Below are 23119 nucleotides of genomic sequence, written 5' to 3' on the forward strand. Positions count from 1 at the left end.
TGGCATGGAGTGGACAGGCTGGATCACGGTTGTAAGAAGGAAGGAAGAGTCTCTTAGCATGAACCGTGGGTAATTACCAAGATCCTGCTCTGGAAACCTTCCTCTTTTTCCCTTTTTTCTTTTAAGCTTTAAGAACTCGAAACACACACATGCACATCCACACACAAGTAGCAAAAATAAAATCTGAACTATGTTTGGAGGATCTTCACTGGCAGTGGAGAAATGCCCCAACGCTGCAAGGGGGTGATTCAGGCAGTGCTGTAGACCCCTGGGGACATCTGGGCAGTCTCCCAGCCCTGGGGTAGGGAGGAGGTGGATTGGCTGAGGAGGACTTAATCTTCCTTGCAGTAGAGTTCTTTAGGACATGATGTAGACCTCCAGCAAGCTGGCCACTGCATGCATTCGGTAGAAGATCCCAAAGGGCAGGCAAATGTCCACGATGGCCGGCCACATGGAATCACCATAGAAGTTCAGTTCTTTATCGTTGTCGAACTGAGGCCGGGCACCAAACGCTGGCATGATCCAGAGCTGTTTGAGGATAAGTGAAAATAACATTGCAGTGAGAAAGATGTGTGGTGCAGTGAGCACCTGTAATCATAGCTGCTGAGAGACAGGTAGGGCAGGGAACTGCATCCTCTGTCTGGTGGTCCCCTGGCTGCTCGGGAAATGGAAACTCCAACTGAAGCTGTCAGTGACCAGTTTCTCCTTAGAGCAACTGAGAACAGAGGAGACCTGCAGCCTGGTTTGCGCTTCTAGACTGTGGGACTTGAGAGGAGTCATGCTGCTGTTTTTCAGGAGAACATGGATTTCACTCCAGGTATTTGTCTGTCACTTGACAGCCTTTTGGGGGAGTGTAAGAGGAGGAATTCATATATTTTATTCCTTTTAATAAGCTTTATATATTTCTGCTAATACCCAATAAAAATACTGAAACTGATTCTTCTTTTTTACCTGCCAATTTTATTGTCTGATATTCCAGTGATAACTGACAGCTTCTGTGAGCATAGCCTAAAATATCTTTACCTCCAGGGCAGTTGCTCTTGCTTGTAAATGATAAGGAAATCGGACCTGTCTGCATATAGAGAATAAATAAGTCTGCACCCCGTATAGCAGAGCCAGCAAAAAGACTGTTTCTGCATGGGCCACATCCTTTCCTTCACAGATATTTCTCCCTTGAGTTTGCTTCCTTCTGCCCCCACCCTGAGAAACTTTTCTCTCCGCATCTACTCACTATGATATTGCTCAGCAGGAGGAACATGGAGATCTCCCTTAAGAACTTCCTCCTCCAGTTCATCTTCTTGGAGCCTGTGAGGGACTGCACGAGCTCAGAAGGATGGATGGCTTCAATGCCAGGGACAGTGCTGGGTGCCAAGGCGCTGCCACTGTCGGGTATGCGGAGGGACACCGCATTGACATTGACAAAGGTGAGTCCATAAGGATTCTTTTGGTGCAGATCATGTTTGCGGTCTTCCTTGGGGGGTTGCCGATGAAGGCCTTCAATGATGAAGATATTTTGGAAGGTGTGCTGGGCAATCATCAGGAGGGCATAGGTGAGGTTGAGTGCACTGATAGCGTCCCTCGATGTGCTGGCCACGATGGCCACAATGGAATAGTAAGAAATAGCATACTGCCCCAAGGCAGCACCCATCAGCAGGGCCACGTCCAGGGTCCTGGTTGGGTTCTTGTGGCGATCCATGTCTCTCTTATCAAAGCGGTAGGTGACAGAGCCACCAATGCAGACAAGAGACATGAGGCCCAGACAAACAATGTTGAAGATGTAGTACATGGTGAGTGCTTCGTTCTTCTTGCTGGAGTCATTGCTGGAATTTACCTGCACCTCATAAACAATAAGGACTCCCAAACCACTCACCAAGGTGATGAGGCCCAACACGATGCCTACGAAGAAGGTCCTTTGAAAGAGCCTGAACTTCAGGCGGTGAATGTGGTGGGAGTGGTGGTCTATAAAGCGTCCAACATTCTTCCACATGACATAAACCATGGCAGAGGCAAAGAGACTGTACTCAATGTTAAAGGGGTATAGCCAAAAGTAGCCGTTCTTGAAGATCTGGCAGATTTGGCTATTGCAATTGCATTCTTCGGTTGAGCCACTTCTCATTCCTGCTGGAACAGGGGAAAAAAACACATAGATGCAGTGGTATTAAAGCAAGGAGCCAGCATTTATTAGCAGCCCTGAAGAACTAGATAATTAGGATCAATGAAAAACAGGACTGAGTATGAAGGATACAGGAGTACTTTGAGAGCCAAGACACTTCAACCTCAGCTTTCTGGTGCTCATGTTCCTTCTAAAGAAGGCTTGTCTCTGTTAGACAGATGGCAGGTGAAGCTCTCTCTTTCCCTTCCTTTCTTCATTCTTGTCCCATTTTTACAGGCCCATCCCCCTTCCTGATTCCTCTGTGATGCAGGTTAGGAAGTGAACATTAAAATCTAGCTTTTAATATATCAACTGTGTTAAAGGATTTATCTGTTCTAGATAAGTCCTCTGAAAAGGGATAAAACCTGGCTTGCAAAAAAATTTCTACCCCATGGGCTCCATCCCAGGATCAGATGGCTTTGCAAATGGACAGATTACCTTTCATGAGCCATTTAAAGATTTCTTCTGTCACATTTTTCTTCAACTTTGAATGTGCTTTGTGAACAGACTCGTCTGTCACTGCTGACATCCACACTGCTAAGTTTGTGGTCAATGTCAGCATCAAGCCACACCTGCAGAAGAACAGGAAAGTCATAAAATCAAGGCAATGGCTCTGGGCCATGTTGCTTCCATCCGTGTTATAGATGTGCACGTGTTCAGAGAGACTGGGGGAGCTGCCTGAAGTGGTGTGAGGACTGTGTAGTAGTTAAGGCTAGAAATCCTGACTCTTGTTTTGCTGCTCTCTCTGGCCCCTCTCACTCTCTTCCTACTCTTTCTCCACCCTGAGAGGATTACATTACATTACATAATGAGAATTAGGCCTGAACTCTCTTGTTGGCTTTCAAAGAGCCTCTCAATAGGGAATAGATTAATACGTTCCGGTTGGTCTCCAATGGATCCAGTCTTGCAAAAGTGGCTGAGATCTTATTTCTTGTTCATTTAGCCTGATGTTTGCCTGCTGCATCACTGTCTTTCCCATGAAAGGAGGTCAGCTATGAATCATTTTATTTAATACAAATCAACTTGAATAATGCTTGCCTTCTTGAGTTGGATCCCAGCCTTGCTAGATCCTCAAGTGCTTGAGCTGAGATCTAATACTAGCTGGAGAGAGACTCAGCAGCTTTAGTTTTGGCCAGCATTAAGGGAGATGGCATCATCCCCCTGTCGCATCTCTGCTGTGTGCAAGAGTGCAGCAGGTTGGCAGTGGCCCAGTCTTTCCAGGCCAAGGGGATTCAAAGCACAGTACTCACCTGGTAACGTTCAGGTGTACGTGGACGCAATCTTTGGCAGAGACCCACAGGAAGTATGTCTGGCAGGGACAAGATAAGAAATTATTTCAAACGAAGCAAGAAAGCAAAGCCTGCCACTCTAAGGTAGGGATCTCCTTGCTCAGCAGAGAGCAAGCTGGAGCCTCTTTCACTAGGGTCCAGCTGGGCCCAGCCTGTTAGCCCATAACCCTGGCCATTCGGTCTGCTAGATGTGTTCTGTTCTTCCTATGCTCCTTCTGCCCAGTCCTGCTGCCATTGCCCCACCCATGCCTGGCCCTTGTTCCTATCTAACCTGTCCCTACCTGACCTCCTCGGAGTTGGCACAGAGCTGGTTGCCCTCTGCGTAGGAGCTGCCTACGCAGAAGGCCTCCTGCCCTGCCCTGCCTCTTCTCTTCCCCATCTCTTTTCACAGGAAAGGAAGCCTGGCTGTCTGGATCAGAGTTTGGGGCAGGCCATTCTGGTATTAATTAAAATGTCACAGGGTGGGAACAAGTTTGAACCAATGTCTTAAGGCAGGTTCTTACAGCTAGAAGTTGTGATCAGCTGGAGGAGATGTTTTCCCACCTGCGTGAGCTGCCTCTGCAGGGTGAGCTGAGCGGTCTGTGAGACCAGAGCCGCTTCCCCTGTCTCTCTACCCCTCCCCAAGACAGAGCACAGCCACCTCACCTGGATGATCACGAATATTGCTTGTACAATGGGGTAGATGATTTTGATAGCAGATAGGCAGCTGTAGAAGCTGGAGTAATATCCTATTTTGAACACATCCATGACAAGGCTGAAAATGGCAAATAGGATTAGGCCTCCTGTTGAGGAACCAAAATGTCTGCGGTTAGGCAGAGGTATGTACATATGGACTAATGCAGATGGGTGAAAGGAAAAAGAGGAACTATTGCCATAGAGAGGTTTTGTTTCTACCCCAGTTTTTTTTCTTCCAACACCCAAATTTTCTGCCAATAGAATCATACTATAATTTAGGCTGGAAGGGACTTTTGAAAGTCGTCTAGATCAACTGTCTGCTCCAAACAGGGCTAATGGTTTTTGCAAGAGAAAATGGCAAAGTGGGGAAGGAACGTGGTGTTGTAAAGCACCAGGAGTCCTTATGGGTAAGAGAGGGTCTTGCAGCGATGCGGGTGGAGGGACTAGGAACAAACCTTCTGAGGTAAGTGCATGATGCTTAGAGAAGGAAGGACATTATATGGGCCCTATCTAGACTCTGTTTTCCATTTTGTAATAACTAATGTGCATGTGAACTGTTCATCTTGCATCTCACCTCCAGCCCTAGCCCTTCCGAGGGCTCCTACCTCTCAGCCAGACAGGCCCTGCGTGGGAGTCTTTGCAGGGGATGGCATCTGGGCACCGGGAGGTGCTGACGAGGTAGAAGATTATCCATACGATGACTATCAGCATCATGATGGTCAGCAGGAAGAACACATCATAGTCATGCACGGCGATCTTCTCAAAAGCACCGCTGCTCACCAGCGTGCAGGCCAGCAGGGCTAGGTGCACGGCCAGCAGGATGGAGAACATGCGGCCGCCCTTTTTCCACACTTCCTTGGAGGTAGGAGGGGAAGGGGGTTGATGAGGCTGGTGGCTGAAGGAAGCTGTCTGGCTCGAAGCCAGGCTGGCTTTGTCATCCTTGTGTCCACAGCCCATGCTGGAGTTTGGGCATCTGATCTCGCTGTCCTTCCGCACGGGCTCTTCAATCATGGTTCAGCTAATGCCGTAGCTGAGGGTTAGCACTGTTGGGAGGAAAACCCCATGAATGAGAGGGGTCGCTTCATTTTGAATAGCCCAGGGCCGGACAGGACACAAGATGAGGAAGAGAGGATGTGTCAGAGGAACAGGGAAGGCTGAGACAGCAAGTGCAGTAAGAGGTATGAGCTCATTTTCAACCTTTCTCTCTCCATTCCCCTGAAGGCTGTTTTTCTTGCTTATGATGCCATCGTCTGGGGGAGATCCCAGGTCAGTTTAACAATGCGTGCCTAATTAGTCACACAACGTTTAGGTGTTTATTAATGTAAGATACTGGAAAAGCACCAGAAAAACACTCACACGATCAAATATCCTGGGGCAAATGGCCAATGTGGCTTGATTTCCAAATGTCCAAAACAATACATTTAGAGAAAACATCATGCTTCCTCTCTAAGGAGCAGGCCACTGAAAGATAAGAAAGCCCTGGGAGTCTGGAAAAGCACATCATGGTTTATACCAGCTCCTGCAAAGACATGAGCTATCTCTGCTCCCTCTAAAGCCCATTGTCTGTGGCAAACTTGATACTTCATTGATGCACTATGAAAAGCCTGAAAAAAAGCAAGGTAACTTCTTGAAATAAGTCATTCCACCCACCTGTTTTGCTGCCTGGAATCCAAATATCTGCTCTTGCCAGGCTGTCTGAGAAGTTTCCCTTTGCTGCAGCTTGGTCAGCCGAAGAGTTTATACCTGTTGGGATGTCTCTGTGATTTATACCATCTCTGGAGCTGACACTGGTGCTTCATGGGCTTCTCAGAGAAACTCACATGATCCATTTTGTGCAATAGCTGATTTTAGGGAAGCAGGAGAGAGATGAGGAAATCAGAGTTATTTACCCAGGACAGGTATGAGGTGAGCTTATGTCTAAGCACGTCTAAGGTGAGCGAAGCATGGCCTGGACCACTCTGTTGCACAGTCATAGTCTTCATAAAGTAAACCCACCCCAACAAATCCACCATCCTGCAGGGACAAGGTCTCTTCCCTTGAGAGAAGATGGTTTAAGTGATTAACTCTTTTTCTTTTTTTCTTTTTTTTTTCTTTTGCTAATGTTTTGGGGCTTGGCTTTCTGGTTAACTGAGTATGGTAAATATTAAGCCTCACCCTGTACCATTTCATAAATATGCTCTGAGCCTTCCCCACACAGGAACATCTATGAGGAAAAGGAAGAAATTTGTTTTTGTCCCTATTTTGTGCCAAGAGCGGCTCAGTCTTATAGAAGGGAGGTATAGTACTAGAACGAAGCAGGATTTGGGGACTGAAATCCATGCTCCCCTTTGCTGACACACTACCTCTGACTTCTGGGGTGAGATGATGTTTCCCCAGCCCTGACAGAATCTCAGAATGGTTGAGGCTGGCAGGGACCTCCGGAGATCATCTACTCCAACCCCTGCTCAAGCAGGGTCACCTGGAGCAGGTTGCCCTGTGTTCAAGGGGAAGCAAGCCATGTTGCAAAACACAAAGCATGCAGGATTCAAATGTTTGCCAGGTTGGAGGCTGGGGCAAAGCTTTTGCTCAAAACCTGTTATCTTAGCTGTTATATTTCAGTGGGGACACGAGGGGACCCAGGGCAGTTCAGAGTGGATGAGGATATGTTTTATTCTTTTATGAGCACGGCGTTTGGGGAATTTGCCTGCCGTTTGCCTCCCCTGTGGCAAGTTGCAGAAGGAGGGCTGTTTGCTGTGTGTTTTCTCCATCCTGTTCCTGCCTGTTAACCCCAGTGCTCCTTCTTGCAGCACTGCAGGAGCTGACCATACTGCCCAGCAGAGACCCAGCTGACCCAGCATCAAACCAGCCAGCATGGGACTGGGCCTGGAGTGCCTGGATCTACCCTGCAGTCCTGGGAGACCTTTGCGCGTCTTTCCTGTGCTGCCACCAGCCGGCTGCCACAAGCACTACTGGCACTGCTCCACCTGGACTCTGCTAATCCTTGCGGGTTATTCTTTTGGGTGAGTGGTTTCTCTTTTCGCAGTCTGTAGCTGTCTCAGCCTTTCCCAGGGGAAGCCCAGACTCCTGAGCAATGAATCTGAGCTGGTAATGGTTGTCTTTTGCAGACCCTTTTAGGAAGAGTCTGCAGAAGCCAGAGGTTGAGAGGTCCCTGGGCTAAAATGCACTAATTTATCTTCCTTTGTCCTTACAGCCAGCAACAGGGGAAACAACGTTTACTGCCTTGGGCAACACTCCCAATCCCCCCCGGGAGCCACTACGTGTGCATGGTAACAATAATGAGCTTAATTAGCAATAATACAAGAATCATTAAATAACCTTGGTAATGAATTGTAGGCATTACTATACTGCTTTTCATCTGGAAGGATCCCAGCGGCAAATACCTCTGTCTAGTACATCCCATCAGGGCTTGCCCAGGGAGGCTCAGCGAGTGAGTAGAGTCTGTTGCTGCGAGCGTCCCTGTGCGGGGCACGGGCCCTCCTGCCGTGCTTACGGTGTCCCCAGGCAGCTGGGGTGGTGACTCAGTCGGTGTTGGTCACCCAGGGGCTAATCACAGCAGCTTGTAGGATGCACCTGGGACTGCTTTTGGGCCACTCCTCTGCTGTCTTGGGGTATATGCTTGCTTGAAACATAAGCTGTGTTTCTCTTTCTCTTTTTCTTCCCTCTCTGTTTTTGCCTCTTTCCTTCCTTTCTGTCCAGTACCTTTCAGCTTCTCTCTGCTGCCCTCTTGCAGTCTTTTCCCTTTTTTCTCACCCTTCCTTTCCTCCCTTTTACACCCATCTGCTCAGTGTGACCTTCCCCTCTCCAAGCGCAAACTGCACAGCGGGTTGTACGCTGCCGCAGGGCCTTGGTGGAAAAGGCAGAGCGCAGCTCTGGAGATCCCTTCCCCAGGGCCAGGCGCACCAGAGGTGAAACGCACAGCTCCCGCGGGCATGGCTGAGACTGTGCGATGAGGAACAGCAAATTCCTCCTCTGTGACAGCGTGTCCCAGGTGCTGCGGTTCACCGTTCAGTGCAATGTGCTGCGACAGTCGTGTGCTTTGGTCCATGTCCCGACTTGGCCTCTCCCGACGGCAGAGGGTGCCCCGGGCCCGGGAATCTCATGAGTGCCGGCCCCGGGAGTGTCCAGCCCTCCTGGCAGCCCCTGCGGGACTGGCAGCAGGCATCACTGCCAGGAATTTTGTGCCGGTGTGAAAGAAACTGGACACCAGACACTCTTATACATCGCAGTAGAGATCCTAAGGCATGGACAAGAATCTGCAGGGGGAGAAGGGGTGAGGAAGGGGGTTTCCCAGCCTGTTTGAGTTACCCTGGGTTATCACAGGTTTCTGTTGCATGGTTTGTTGTGATTCTCTGGAGAGCAGAGTCCAGCAGGCACAACAGGATAGTGTAGGGACAGGGGAGGCTGCTGGGTTTGCTGCTGTTTAGTGACCTAGGGGTGTCTACACATTGCAATTTTTTAAACTGGACAATGAACCCTCTCTGAGCTGCTCTGAAATTTGGGACAGCCACCAAACTCCTCTCGGTTGTCTCTGCAAAAGGAGGAGCATCCCTCCATGTCTCTGCTGTTGCTCTGCTCTGGTGGGGCTGCAAGTGCTCCATCAGCCCGCGTTTTCTCCTGCAGTTGTTGTAGCTCTGCCCTGGGGCCCTGCTGATCATCACTCGTGATGGGGTAGCTACGGCGAAGGGTGCCTGGGGGTGTATTGGGAAGGATTTGGCCCGTGAGACTTGCTGGCAGCATGCTCCGTTTAGGGGACGTTTTGGCCCTGATGGGCTGTTGCTGCCTGACCCTGTGTCCATAGCGCTTGGCTGAGACGCTGCTGGCCCGATGCAGCGAGGCTGCTTAATTGGAGCTTTTAATGCGCTGCGGAGCTGATGTGTGAACAGGTTCATTGTGAGGAGCAGGCAGGGCTGGAGGACGCTTAGGACCCAGGGGAAGCATCAGAGAGCTTCGCCGGCTGGGCTTGAAGGAGTTCCTGCCTCCCCGGCAGGACTTCTCAGGTGTCCTGGTGCTGCGGGCGCTGCGGCAAGGCGAGCTCGGCCCTCCCGGCAGCTCCCCCTTCCCCGCGTCCATGCCCATCCTCTGAGCCCCCCGGGCGCCCGCTCCCCCATGCGCTCGCCCAGGGACGGCTTCGCACCATGAACGACCAGTACCACCGAGCAGCCCGGGATGGCTACCTGGACCTCCTGAAGGAAGCCACCAAGAAGGACCTGAACTCACCGGACGAGGATGGCATGACCCCAACCCTCTGGGCCGCTTACCACGGCAACCTGGATGCCCTGCGCCTGATTGTCAGCCGAGGGTGAGCACTGGCATCCGCTCGGGGCTGTTCCCCGTGGGATAGAGTAGCTGGGACCCCGACTCTCCCCTTCCCTGGTCACAGGTCAGTGGGGGTGCGGGTGCCCCAGGAGCCGACAGCTTCCGTCCCTACCGGCCCCTCTCCTGCCCTTCCCTCTGTTTTTTTCTCTCCTCTTGCTTTGAGTCCGATCCAAAGCTCCTGATGCATCTGTTGATCACTCAGGGTTATTCCACCTCCTCCGATCCTATCACCACCCCGTGAGTCTGCCCCACACCCTGCCCGCAGCTTGCAGGTAGGGCTGGGTCCCGCTGCACCCTCTGCAAGTGCTTTGCAGTCCTGAGTCAGGCCCTGTAGACGGGTAGGTCCGAAAGGCTAGCATGTCAGGTCACTGCCTGACCCTAAAGTCGCCCCTTTAAAAAAGGGGACAGAGAATAAGTGCTCCTTCTGTTGCAAGAAATGCTCATGGAGAGGAGAGATGGGGGCAGTGCCAACGGGCGGTCGGTGATGCTTGTCTGTTTTACCTAAAGTGAGATCTGAGTATGTGACCCAAGGGCAACCTGTCAGGCACCTGAAGCCCGGGAAATTCAGGAGCCTGTCTCCCGCGAGCAGATTTGTTCAAGTCCAGTCTCCCACTGGGGGCTGGTTGATGCTGATGTGTCTCTCTTGGTCCCTCATCTGGGCTGAAAGAAGTGTCAAATCTGAAGATCTCTGGGGCCGTAAGCATGGATGTGGTGGGGAGAAGAGAGTGGGATTGAGAGACCTTGTTAGAGTGGAAGGCTTTAAATTTTGGTGGTGGTGAGGAAACTGGTGGGAAGGTGTGTGCTAAGGTGAGATCTTCTGTTCCCAGTTGCTTCTTCAGCTGTCCTTGGCTCGACTGTTCTTGCTAACCTCCCTAGAGAGCACGTGTCAGCACTTCCTTCCTGCCCCAGGTCGCTTCTCCGAACACCTCATCTGAAGGGTGTCTTCAGCCTTGTGCTGAGGGATCGGTGATGGCACAGATTATTATTATTATTATTTTTCCTAATACCAAGGAATAGCGCAGGGGTTGAGAGCCTGGATGTACATCCCACCTCCCTGGAAGGGCTTTGCTGCTCCGCTTTGGGTCGGGGCTCAGCTGGGCCATCAGCTCCTGAGCGGAGATTTCCCTGCCTGCAGCCAGCCAGGGCTGGGTTGGCAGCTCTCGTGCCCGATCAGCCGTGTCTCCACTGTGCCTGTTCCCACACTCACGGCGTTTCCTCATGGGAGACGGTTGTACTCCGGTCTGCTTGTGTAAAGCCTCCAGCCGTCTCGCCTGGCTCTGGCCGGCTGTATTTATAGGCAAAGCTCTGTTGCACGTTGCTGCCTGCCTGTTGTAAGGTGCTTTAAGATCTTGGGGTCAGAAGGGCTGTGTGTGGCGTTGCTTTGAGAAGTCCTTCAGTGGCTGACGCGACAGGAGCGTGCTCCGGAAGGCATGTTTTCGGAGTCCGGTGCGGAGAGGGCGAAACACAGCTTTCATCCAAAGCACGGGCCTGTCGGACTGGCTGTATGCCTTGGGCACATCCTCCCGGGCACACTCCTCGCGTGGCCCTCGTGCTCCCAGCCTTGGCTAGTCGCGTGCCGCCGGCCCGCTCCTCCCTGCAGCATCCCCGGTAGCCCGCTCTCCCGCCACGCACATCCCAGCGGCACCGCTGCCGCCCCGCGCCGGCCCCGCAGCCGTCACCGCCTCGCCCGAAAGCCCGAGGGCTGCTTTTCTGCAGAGGGGCCCCTTTTATAAATTCATTATAAAAAGGTCCTAGCGGACATGTCCGGGTGCATCTTGGCTGCTGTTTAATTAACAGCCTAATATACATTTGCTGCTGACAGGGAAAATAGCCCAGCACAGGCCTGATGCCCTTTAAGTGATGGATGGTGGAGCAAATCATTTGTCCGGGGGCTGCAGGATGAATTTGCATCCGAGCATTCGTCTCTGTTTGTCAGATGCTCACCCAGGACCGTGCAGGGATCAGTGGAGCCTTCTCACCCCTCCAGTCACGTCAGTGCAGGGCTCTCTGCTCCTGGGAGCCAGCTTTGGGTCAGCGCTGGCCGGCCAAAGGGTGCAAAACACAGAAAAGCCTCCAAGCCAGGGGGTAGGGGCGGTTGGTGCCAGAGCGGGGTGGCCACCCAGGGCCCCCCCCCCCCCCCCCGCCCCAGGCAGACCCTTCAATTTTCTGTTGATGGCTCAGATGACATGTGCAAAGGCGCCCAAGTCTTGCTCGGAAGTTAAGCTTGCTCTGTGCTGCTCAAGGGCTTTTGGAAGTGTTACTATTACACCTGGGATCTAACCATTGGGAAGCAAGGCGGGGAGCTCGTCACTGTGCCAGAACATCAATACAGCTGTCTGTGGTCTCAGCTGTCAAAACGTTCCTTCTTAGGCAAAGACGGGCCTGCTCCTCGAGGCAGGAGCGTGCATGACGGGTGCGCGTAGGCAGTGAGCGGTGATGGGGAGGTCTCGGGGGCAGATGGGCTTTTAAAACGCCAGTTCCTATTTGCCAGCACTCTGTGAAGGTCTGGTGCCCAGACGAGCTGGGAGACCGTTCCCGTGGTCTCTGCGCCCTGGAAAGCGGGCGCCGGGGCCAGGCTGTTATGAAACATCCTGGCATGGTGAGGGAGGCCGGCCAGGAGAGGCCCTGGAAAAGCAGGGCTGTGCGAGGGACACCAAGAGTGGATGGCGAGGGAGAAGAAAATCACTACTGCTGATTTCCGTGCCTCATTGCAAGCCTGGCTGATGGATATTCAGGATTAGCTAAGCTCTGTCCAACTGTTGTGAGTGAAGGAGCCTAGTTCACATGTCCACATGTTTGGAAAGTTGTGGTGCGGGGCCGAAATGGAGAGGGAGAAATAAGGTATGATGTAAGACAGTGCTGTTGGCGGACGTGTGAAGAAAGTTCATTGTCTCAGCCCATGCAGATCAGGTCATGAATCAGACTTATTGCTTTGTCCAGGTCGGAGCAGGAGAGGCTTTGTAACAGCCAGTGATTTGTCTGTGCCTCAGTGCCACCTTCGGATGGGGACAGAGAGAGGGGATGGGATGGAGGGGTCAGCGGTGGCTCATCCTTCTTGTTAGCAACACAAAAAGCCTTTTTCTTCCTCCTGGCTGGGCTCCAGTGAGGGAAACAAACTCAATTAACATGATGGCTGGGAAAAGACAGGCTAATTGGCATTTGGTATTGCAGCTTTTCAGAGGCAGTAATTCTTCAGCGTGGTTCGTTATGAAGAACCGCAGGAGTGACAGGCATTGGCTCAGGTCCCGTTAGCCACAAGTCTGAGGGCTTTGGCTGGGAACAGCCAGGACTTTCCTGCCTTGGAGTAGATCATGAGAGGGGTTGGGATGCATCTTCCTGCTAGACAGGGCTGCAGTCAGCTTTGTCCCCTGGCATTCCTTTGCCGAGGTGCGTCTCAGTTTCCCATGCTACGAAACGGGGGTCATGGATGCCTCCTTTTAAGAAGTGCCTTGACTTTTAATGGCAGAGGGATGCGAGGCAGTGTGGATCATGCACCCCACACTGAAGCAGTGGGTTGGAGGAGAAGAGACGGCTCCTGACGTCAGCCAGGCTGCTCGAGGGAAGGGTTGCGGAGCGGGGTGGAATAAGGCAGCAGGTAGGACATGTGAAGGTGATGGACCTCCTTGCTGGCTGATGGTCACCTGGGTGCCAGGAATAGCAGCGTGGCCGTGTCAGTGGGGAGCTTCCCTGGGGTGATGACCTGCCGGGAAGGTGAAGGAGCTGGGTGGAATGCTATCACGGCTTGGTTGCTTCCGGTAACTGAGCTGGCTTCTTCAAGGCAGCGTGAGATCTGGCTGTGGTGACGTACTAGGCCAGAAGACATGCCCCTAGGCACTACTGCTGTACAAATAGCAGTAATAATCACTAGTAACATCAGCTCCCACAATAACTGCTAACCTAGCTTCTTGCTGAAATACAAGAGGGGGAAAGGTCTGAGATGAGCCTGACCTACAGCATCTGGTGCTAGATTTTTGAGTATCTGGACTTGCTGGAGAAGAGCTTAATCCTTGACGTACCATCAACCCTATCCTGGACAAAATCTGGGATATAAGGAACTCTGGGTCCCAAACTCATCTTTTTCTACTCATCTCTATGCTTTGCTTGAGTCATTGCCCCAACCAGCTATGCTGAAACTGGTTGTTTCTCTCAAGGCCATAACTGATCTTTCCTCTTCCTATAGCCAAAAACATACTTAGTGTTTTACAGGAGCCAGAGCTACTCCGCACCAGCCGGCTCACAGTTTGGGGGCCTGATCCTTCCCGCACACACATGAGCATGCCTGCCAGGGGGTGAGCCAGCCCATTGCTATCAGAGGAACTTCACACATGCAAACAGGGAAGGACGTGTGTAAGTGTCGTTGGATTCTCAGGCTAATTGAGATCCCATGGGAGAAGTGGGGGGAAAAACTGGCAGGAAGGGAGTGAGTGTGCGCGTCACAGTGAGAATGCAATGACTCAGGAGATGCACATGTCCACCCAAGGGGCTCAATTAACAGTGTTTTTAATAATAATTATTACAGGTGTTGACTCAGCACTTGAAAACGCTTTGAAGTTGAGAAGTGCTGCATTTCATACTTGTTATTAAAATACGTTCCCACTTAGTGGACCCTGCAGTCAGCATCTCCTGGTGTGCGGTGCCCTCGAGGTGAAGTTTTGCTTGGTCTGAGATGTGCCAGGGGGAGGGCCTCATGTTTATTATCAGCGCCAGATCAAATGCATCTGCTTTGCAAGTCACCATTCTTCTTTCCTTCTGATGCATTTTTAGTGCCTCTGTCAGCCATTTATGGGTCAAAAGGACCCAGAGATCTTATTTTGCTCTAATATCTTGGTTTCTAGACAGTGGAAATATCCAGGGAAAGCTGGTTTTGATGCTCTTTCTCCTCGCTTATTCTCTGAGGCAATAAAAAGCATGAGGAAAGTAGAGCTTCACATATGAATCTCCCAAGACCCTTCTGGCATTGCTCTTTGCCACCCAAACCAGATGGATGTGAGAAGAGGCTCTGAGATGTAGTGTGTGGATAAAGCATCCAGCAAAACAAGTGGTTGGTTTGGGAAGCAAGGTTATTTCCGGCGCATCCATTGCTAAATCACTGTCCAAATAAGAAGTCCATATAGGTGTCGGGTCCCTCACAGTGCCCTGGCTCATCTGCCCGTACATGTCTGAGCCAACACACATGAGCCCACTCAGAGTACACATAAACAAATGACCGTTCACGCGCTGAGTCCCACCGCCAGCCCCAGCAGTTCTAGTTTTACTGGCTCTTTAATCCAGCTCCATCAATAATTTACTCCTCTCTTGCAATTCATCAAATATTTATCTTCCCCATGAATTTCCCAGCCTGGACATGTCACTATGAGGGTAGGGGGGTGGATAGGGAGTTACCTCTTCCGGCAACTCGGCGTTGCCACAGTACTGGCAGCTCCCCTCCTCTACTTCAGCTGCTTCACAGCTCCTTAGTTCCTGCAGTCTCCCTGCCCCTCTTCTCCCTAGCGCTCTTCCAGGCCGCATCTTTGAAGCCTTTCTTGCCTTCAGTGAGAAATGTTGAAGGCTCTGGATACCTAAGTCCTGCAGGGCTTTGTGATTTTTTTAAGGCTTAGTTCCCTTACACATTTTTGAACCTTTCGACCAGCTCTGGCTGAATTTGCCAGAAGGCTCAAGATCATAGAGTTACTAAGTTTCTACAAATTTTGTGAAAATAGGTGCCTGTTGGAGAGCAACTGCTGATGCTCCCAGTAAGGGAAAAGCTGAATGCACCTTGTAGTGGCTATTAAGGAGCCCCGAGAGTGAACTCATGCTCCAGATGCAAATAATCTCCAGTTTAACCTCTGGATACTGGCTTTATTCCTTCTGCCTTTTGTAGAGTCATTTCCCTTCCATGTTAGATAGCTAAGACATTTTGGCAAAGCCTGAAAATTGGGAACTAGTTATTACAGAGGCTGCGTAGCTCTGCTGAGGCTCCTGAACACCAGTGTTCAGAGCAGGGTGTGGGGAGCTTGGAGTGTGCCCTAAGTTTGTGAGGGCTCATGTGCTGGAAGGGGATGTTACTGGGTCTCGTGTATGAACACTAGTGATGGAGTTGTAAAGCAACATAGCTGGCAGGGGGAAGAAGTCCCTAGCTCTAGCAATCTCAGCTCTCTGTCACTGAAGCACCTTTTAGCCTCTTTCAAGTGAGATGGGCTGTAGCACGGAGGACGTGTGGGATCTGGGAAAGGCTTCTGGGCTCTGCTGATCCCAGCCCTTGTCAACACAAGTCTAAAGCAATGAGGAATAAAATAGCCCAGGGTGAATGTCTCGAGGGTGCGTTCCCCTTTCAGACCCCTGGTTCTACCAGTGTGTTTACTCTCTTTCTTTTGAAGGCCTAGAGTGAGCATCCTGATGCCTGAGCTGGCTGAACCCTCTTCCAGACACTTCCCTGGTAGCCAGGGTTTGTATCTGGGCTCCTCATGGCGGAGGGACAGTGCTTGGCTCCTCTAGAGCTCATCAGAAAGGGTGGCAAGCGAAAGGGCAGGAGCTGTGCTGAGTTGCAACTCTGGCAGAGCCATGCTCCACCGTGGGCAGTTGCTCTTGAGAGTGGTGGAGCTGCACAGCCTTAATAAAAGGCTCTGCCTTACCCATGTGTGTGAAGGGAGAGCGCCTTGCTGACAGATACTGCTGCTGGCTGCATATCATTAGCACGCACGCTCAAGCGAAAGCCTGGTGCCAGCAGGGGTGTGAACGATCTCTCGTTTCAGCAGATCATAAATACAGAGGAATGTCAGGAGTGCAGAGTTGCCTCAAGTCCTGGGTTTCATGTCTATCCTGCTCCACGGGCCCACCACATCATGAGAGATGGGTGATGTGGGCAAGCGGTTGTGCCCCATCAACAGCTTGCTGGAGTAGGGGCTGGCACAAAGTGAGAAGAGCTTCTAATTGTGTTAGTCGAGTGTCCAGCCCTTGAGGAGTGCAGAAACCTAATCTCTACTTTCTCTGAAACTAGATTCTCAGGATGTGCTAATACCAACTTCGAGGCATGCAATTGAAACCAAGCATGGTACGGCAAAGAACCCCCACAAAAACCCAACCCCTAGGCCTATGCCAACAACTCTGCTCTTATTCTCTATTGAAATCATGTCCTCTTGTGTCCTGAACTTCCCTACACATGAAAGAAGGGTGGAGGATTTAGTTCATGTGAAGTTAGAGAAGCGCAGCAGCTGGCAGTTTTGAGAACCAATGCTTAGGATGGCCATTTCCTGGTGGTGTTACCATCATGGTGGGACCCTCCATGAGAACCTGATGTATGCAGGGATATTTTGAGATATCTCTCCATGGAATGAGAATGAAGTCAAGATTTGAAGCTGGAATCTGCGTAGCATTTAATGAGATGTTTGAGACTTCAAATTTTGTAAGTTAAAAACCTGAGCTGGAATCTGCCCCACATCTCAGTTTTGGGCTATTCAGGATCTGGCCTGTCTCTCTCCAAAGATTGGTTGGATGCAGGAACATGTCTCTTGAGAGTTAAATTCAGCTGTGGGAATTGCCAGAGGCTTGCATGTCGAGCATGTGATTTCATGTCATTGGTACACCCCTCCAGAAGACTTAAAAGTGAAGTTGTGGGGGCTGGAGGCATGTGGTTTTATATTTCGAGGAGGAAATGATTCATGGTGCTGGTGCTATTGATTTGCCCCTGCACAACTGCAATAGCTTGTTCTCTAGGAAATATCTCAGCAGAGTCTGTCAACCAGGCCTGTGAGCTAACCGGTTCTTCTCCTTATTGTCTAGGGGAGATCCAGACAAATGTGACATCTGGGGGAACACCCCTCTCCACCTGGCAGCAGCCAATGGCCACCTGAACTGCCTTTCCTTCCTCATCTCTTTTGGGGCCAACATCTGGTGCCTGGACAATGACTACCACACCCCGCTAGACATGGCAGCCATGAAGGGACACATGGAGTGTGTGCGTTACCTGGACTCCATCGCTGCCAAGCAGAGCAGCCTCAACCCCAAGCTGGTGAGCAAACTGAAGGACAAGGCCTTCCGCGATGCAGAGCGGAGGATTAAGGACTGTGTGAAGCTGCAGAAGAAGCACCACGAAAGGATGGAGAAACGGTACAAAAAGGAGATGTCAGATAATTCAGACACCATGAGCTTCTCTAGCTATTCGAGTAGCACTTTAAGCAAGAAGTTCCAACACATGTCTATGGTAACTTCCCTGCCATACTCACAAGCCACCATCCATGGTACAGCCAAGGGAAAGACGAAAATACAGAAGAAGCTAGAGAAGAAGAAGCAGGTGGATGGCACATTCAAAATATATGAGGATGGGAGGAAAAGTGTGCGGTCTCTGTCTGGCCTGCAGCTAGGGAATGATGTCATGTTTGTGAAACAAGGCACATACGCCAGCCCCAAGGAGTGGACTCGGCGTAATATCAGAGACATGTTCCTCACAGATGAAGATACCGTCTCCCGTGCCATAAGCGATCCAGGTTTGCATATGGACTCAGCCCACTCGGAAGTCAGCACTGACTCTGGCCACGACTCCTTGTTTAACCGCCCTGGGCTGGGCACTATGGTGTTCCGGCGCAACTACGTCAGCAGCGGGCTCTTTGGGATCGGCCGGGAGGACACTGGCACACTGGGAGAAAGCAACGCCGATGGGGTAGGTGTCAAACTGCGGAGTCGCCTGCAGCGCTCGCCAAGTCTCAACGATAGCATTGGCAGTGCCAACAGCCTGCAGGAGAGGAACGCAGAGGAGCTACCCTGGGACGAGGTGGAGCTGGGCTTAGATGATGATGATGAACCAGACACCAGCCCCTTGGAGACTTTCCTGGCTTCTCTGCACATGTTTGAGTTCATCTCCATCTTGAAGAAGGAAAAGATCGACTTGGAGGCCCTCATGCTATGTTCAGATAATGACCTGAAAAGCATCAATATCCCATTGGGTCCCAGGAAAAAGATTGTGGATGCCATCCAGCGGAGACGGCAGACTTTGGAGAGGCCAGATGTCATTGTAGACACAGAACTGTAAGTAGGAGATGGGGCTACTGAACGATTAAACTCTTCATCAGGTGGAGATGTGGGTAATGTAAGGGTTTGTTTTCAACCCGCTTGGAAGAGTCCAGGTAACTGCAGTGCTTCTGTGTGTAGGCAAATTCCTGCTTGTGTGGAAATGATGAGAGTTTGGAAAGGTGGCGATAGCATTAGTTCATTACTCAACAGCCCTAATGTGGCTGGGCTTGACGTGAAGTTTTGTTTCATAACCTATATGAATGCAGACTGCTCTGTGGTCTGATTCTTCTGAGTCCTTGTAGCTGGGATTTTCAACCACACTCATGCTTGTCTTGACCCTTCACCTGTTGAAGGTGTTAGGAAATCATCCGCAATTCCGCGGTGGGAGCAGACTGAGGCCAGTGCCCAGTGGCTTTCAGAATCCTTCCTCGAATCCTTGAGTTCTTACTGAAACCTTTGGAGAATGCATATTTGAGTTGGAGATGTTCTTGCTGTGTTTTGGCGTTTCCAGGGTTTGGCTGGTTTGGTCCAAAAGGACCACACGCCTGCCATTGAGATGGATGGAAGGCATTAGTTTGGGTCTCCCCACTGTCACGTCCACTGACACTCCAATCCACTGTGTTGTTTGGGCTTCCCAGCCTCTAAACATCTGTGTGTTTCTTGCTGGTTTTACTGGTTTTCAGTACTGCTCATTCTTGGATCCCCAGAGTGCTGACAGATTTTTCTCTTTCCCTTTACAGATAGCAGCAGCAGCATTTTTTTTTCCATGAACAAGAAACAAAACCAGTTCTAAGTTGCCAGAAAACACAAGCCAGAGACTCTCTTCCTGGGGCAGCTGGATGCCGTCCCCTTCAGTCCCTCTGAACTGCCCTCCTGCTCCCTCGCTGTGCTCCTTGGCTGTGCAGTGCTCCCAGGTGGTACCTGGTACTGAGAGGTGATTGCTGAGCTCGGACTAGGCAGCTTCATCCTGCCTGTCCGATGGGACAACCGTTGCCTCCTCTTTGGAGGAACATGAGTGTGCTGCACAGATGGCTAGGAAACTGTGTAGTCGCACACGGCTGAGAAACCATGCAAAGCCATGAGTGGAAGGAGTTATGTGATGGTATTTTCAAAGGGACCCAAAATAAATAATTACACCCAGACTTTCTCGAGCAAAGTGGTTGATTTGGGGTTTGAGATGGAGGTGCAGGGAAATGGGGCATCCTGGCCCCTCTCCTGGTTCTTGATTGCTTTGAATATGTTGTTTGATACTGTGTTATCTGGGGTGAGTTTTGATTACCTTGGTTTTTGAGTGTTTTGGTTTGAGATATTCCAGCTCTGACTTTTGCCAGTAGGTGCTCAGCACATCTGTGAATCAGGTCTGTGCTCTCCTGAATGAGAAGATCTGAAACGGAGATGGTGTTTTGAATGTGTTGGTAGATGCCTTTCAGTGCCCCAATCACATAGGCTGCCCTGCAGAGGTAATATTTCTGTCCTGCCTCTCCAGAGCACTGAGCTGCGTAAGCAATTTATGTGTAAAGGGCCTGGATGTTTGCCTCTGAGAGTTTCCCACGACAGAACATGGCACCGGAGGATAACTGCTGGGCTGCAGCGAAGAGGCTGTTCCAGGCAGCCCTAATACATCGATGCTCAAAATGCAGCCCAGCTCTGAACTGTAGACGTCGGGTGTTTCACACAGACCCATCACCTCTCTCACTGACGGTTTCACTCATTTTCCAGGCCCTCAGCTCCCAGCCCCTCTGCCGTAGCGTAGTACACGCATGGTCCATGGATGGGTCGTGGGTGGAGCAGCGTGCTGTGGACCTGTGTCCTCACCTGATCTTACGCCCTGGCGGTGACACAGCCCAATGGGAGAGAGTCAACAGCTCCGTGCTGGCAATGTGCCTGTTCAGGCTGTGATGCAAACTACCGGTTTAGGGAAGTGCCACCTGGATTACGTTGCTGCTGGGACTGCTTCAGGTGAGATAGTAAAGCCACAAACAGGTGACTGCCACTAGACAGCTCATAGGTTACTTACAGGGGTACCGAGACTGCAGTTGAGGTAGCTGAAAACCGGACCACAGCAGGAATGCAATGATGGCTCAAATGATGCCATAGACCAGGGGATCCAACCTTAGGCTTATCCTACTGATAAGGTCTCCTGGATCTTAACAAATCCAAGGTGAGGTTTAATTCGTTACTGTCATAATCACGTTCTGGCCTGCCTTGTTACAGTGGCTGCAGCCGAGAGCACTAGTTTCATGGTGTGCCGGCTGCTGCAGAGCAGGACCTGGGCTCCTGCCGGTTTCTTGCAGGCAGGTTTGAGCCCCAGCTCTAGTAGAGAGAGAAAGGAAAGTCCGGTCTAGCCTTTGTGGGAAATGGTGGCTGCCCTGGTGAGGCATGGGAACATCCATGGGCATGAATCCTGCCCGTAAGCGGAAGGTTGCTTTATCACTTCATGTGCAGCTGGAGGAACACACTGAGTTATGCCTGGGTTAATCTAGCTATTTATCTAGCCTCATGTCAATTGATGCAAACGATAAGGAATAACTGAGCATGGTGACTTCTGGCAGGATGTGTGTGCTCGCCCCAGGTCTGTCTGGGATCTGGACCATGCTTGTCCTTCTTGAGACGTGAAGATGCTTCCCTCCAAACACAGCTTCCCATTCACTTCCTCTGTGCTGGGCTGTCTCTGCTCCCATGCCGCTCTTGGGACTAAGTGGAGAATGTTTAAGTTAGGCTGGCTATTTCTTTCTTGCATTGGATGTCTCCTGTGCCTGCTCTGGCTTCCTCAACCCTTCGTTATGAGAGCAGCTGAAACAAGTCCCTATCCTGAGATAAGCCGAAGCCCAGCTCTCGTGTCAAGCCTACAGCCTACATTTCCACTCCCAAGAGGTTTCCTGCAAGGCGCACAGCCACGGCTGCGCAGACGTGTCTTCAAGCAGTTGAGCTTGAACCCTGCTTGTAAGCACCGAGCATCCGCAGCCAGACACGATGTCTCGCCCAGCGTTCAGCTCATCAAGATGGCGAATGGCGAGGGTGGCTCAACAAGCTCTGGACCAGCCTTCCTGACGGTCGTTCAGAGGAGAACAAGTGCGTACAACTATATGTGGAGTATTTTACGGTGGAAAGGCTTTAGTGGTGCAGACTGTTTTTCTGGTTGCAGAATGCGGATCAGCTTGGCGTGAAGCCGTGCAAGTCCTTCTCTCCGCCTGTGCGAGCTGCGGGCTGCACACTGAGTGCGTGACGAGGAGGAGGAGTGCCCTTTGCAGACAGTTGGACTTGCTGCCCATGAGAAATGGGGGGCTGGTGGCTCTCTGTCCGGCTGCCCTCCGGATGGCTGGAGCCTCACTGGGAGCAGCACGGGGGCTCGAGTCCCTGCTGGTTTTTACCACCTCACCCCACTGCGTGCAGAGGTGCTCCAGCATCGGCTGGCCACCAGCGCTGCCCTGAAGGTTAGAGATCTTTCTGCACTGAGGCAAACTGAGAACAAACATTTTGGCATTTGGCCCTGCTGGGGCCTCCTGAGGATCCCAGTTAGCCAGAAACGCAGCAGGGAGTGCAAATGCTCGCGGCTGCCGGTGGGTCAGGATTGCACGGTGGGGAACACGGTGCTACCGAACTGCCTTGCAACCACGGGCTCGCTCGGTAAACTCTGCCTTGCCCTGTTTTAGTGTGGGAATGGCAGGGAGTGGAGTCTAATCAGACAGCTTTGGAAAGGCACTTCAGACAAAAACTGCTCTTAGCTTTTAGAAGTAATTTCTAGAGGATAAAATGCTTTTATATTTGGAATAACTCTCAGAAACTTTGGGCTTGATTTCCAGGCAAAAGTAGTAGAAATCAAACATGCGGAGTCAGTCAGTTCTCAGGAAAAGGCTGCCGCATGCTGAAGCCAAAACACTGTTTTCTTTGGTCCCACTCCAAAGCCCGGGCTGGCGGCTCGGCGTGCTAATGTCACAGCTCCCTCTGCCGAGACCCAGCCCCGGGGAGCAGGTTTGGACCTGGCACGAGGTGCAGGGACGCAGCGAAGCGCGGGGACGGCCGCCAGGTCCCGGCTGCGAGCAGGACGCGTAACCGAAGGCCGGTTTGCAGGTGAGATGGTGGTGGCTCAATCCATCCCCTTCCCCACCTGTGTTTGCGATCGCATCCGAGTCCTCTGCCTTTCACCTCCGAGCTGGACCAGCCCTGGGACCGGCTGCGGGGAGTCTGTTTCTCTCTGCGGGGGACCCTGGGCAGCCTTGGGTGACCGAAACGCTCCTGAACTTGCTGTGCTCCCGTGGGACTTTACAATTTGTCCCAGTTTGTGTTGCTGTCACTCCAGCGCAATGGGTACCGGTTTACCCCAGCAATGGAAGAGGAGAAGCAGAGCTACCAGCTTGGCACCCCCAGGGGCCTTTTGTGGGCCAAGAGCAGAGAAAGGTTTTCCACCTGGGTGCTGTGGGGCAGGTAGGGGGGGTCGCAAACTCAGTAACTTTCTCTTTGTTTAGGAGCATCCAAGCAGTTGCTGATGTCTGGCTGATGCTGAGGGAGCTAGAGACACCCCTCCCAAATCACCTTCCCTCCGAAGAGCTGCCCTGGTTGAAAAGGGATGTGACGATACCCAAGTGTCACGGGACAAGTCCCCACCAAGCTAAGAACGAGCCCAAAACGCTGCTCAACAAAGCCCTGGGCTTCTGGGGACAACTGCGGTCACCTCCGGGGCCTGTAGAGCCCAACATGTGGT

General features: G+C 51.5%; 2 protein-coding genes across 5 annotated transcripts; one reads left to right on the forward strand and one right to left on the reverse strand.

Annotated features, from left to right (window-relative positions):
• Window positions 1-357: 357 nt before the first annotated feature.
• On the reverse strand, window positions 358-5127 carry OTOP2 (otopetrin 2). Its single transcript, XM_064522619.1, has 6 exons — window positions 4722-5127; window positions 4087-4223; window positions 3403-3461; window positions 2591-2724; window positions 1232-2118; window positions 358-528 (listed from the first exon to the last, which is right to left on the reverse strand). The coding sequence occupies exons 1-6, from the start codon at window positions 5125-5127 to the stop codon at window positions 358-360; spliced, it is 1794 nt and encodes a 597-aa protein (XP_064378689.1).
• Window positions 4845-19559, forward strand: USH1G (USH1 protein network component sans). 4 transcript variants are annotated; one of them, XM_064522622.1, is made up of 5 exons: window positions 4845-4978; window positions 6903-7115; window positions 7307-9415; window positions 17191-18432; window positions 19158-19559. In XM_064522622.1, exons 3-5 carry the CDS (start codon window positions 9252-9254, stop codon window positions 19159-19161), a joined length of 1410 nt encoding a protein of 469 aa, XP_064378692.1. In that variant the 5' UTR covers window positions 4845-4978; window positions 6903-7115; window positions 7307-9251; the 3' UTR covers window positions 19162-19559. The 4 variants fall into 4 exon arrangements, with proteins under 4 accessions (XP_064378692.1, XP_064378691.1, XP_064378690.1 ...); XM_064522621.1 differs by lacking the exon at window positions 4845-4978 and adding an exon at window positions 5142-5294; XM_064522620.1 differs by lacking the exon at window positions 4845-4978 and having other exon boundaries at window positions 5920-7115.
• Window positions 19560-23119: the final 3560 nt, after the last annotated feature.

This window comes from Dromaius novaehollandiae, chromosome 18, assembly GCF_036370855.1.
Source record: "Dromaius novaehollandiae isolate bDroNov1 chromosome 18, bDroNov1.hap1, whole genome shotgun sequence".
NCBI lineage: Eukaryota > Metazoa > Chordata > Aves > Casuariiformes > Dromaiidae > Dromaius > Dromaius novaehollandiae.

Coding starts and splice junctions, on each gene's coding strand:
- OTOP2 (XM_064522619.1), bottom strand. CDS start 5,127: ATGATTGAAGAGCCCGTGCGGAAGGACAGCGAGATCAGATGCCCAAAC. Junction 2,725..3,402: donor GTACACCTGAACGTTACCAG/GTGAGTACTGTG, acceptor GTTCTTCTGCAG/GTGTGGCTTGATGCTGACAT. Junction 2,119..2,590: donor CTTTAAATGGCTCATGAAAG/GTAATCTGTCCA, acceptor CTGTTCCAGCAG/GAATGAGAAGTGGCTCAACC.
- USH1G (XM_064522622.1), top strand. CDS start 9,252: ATGAACGACCAGTACCACCGAGCAGCCCGGGATGGCTACCTGGACCTC. Junction 9,416..17,190: donor CGCCTGATTGTCAGCCGAGG/GTGAGCACTGGC, acceptor CTTATTGTCTAG/GGGAGATCCAGACAAATGTG.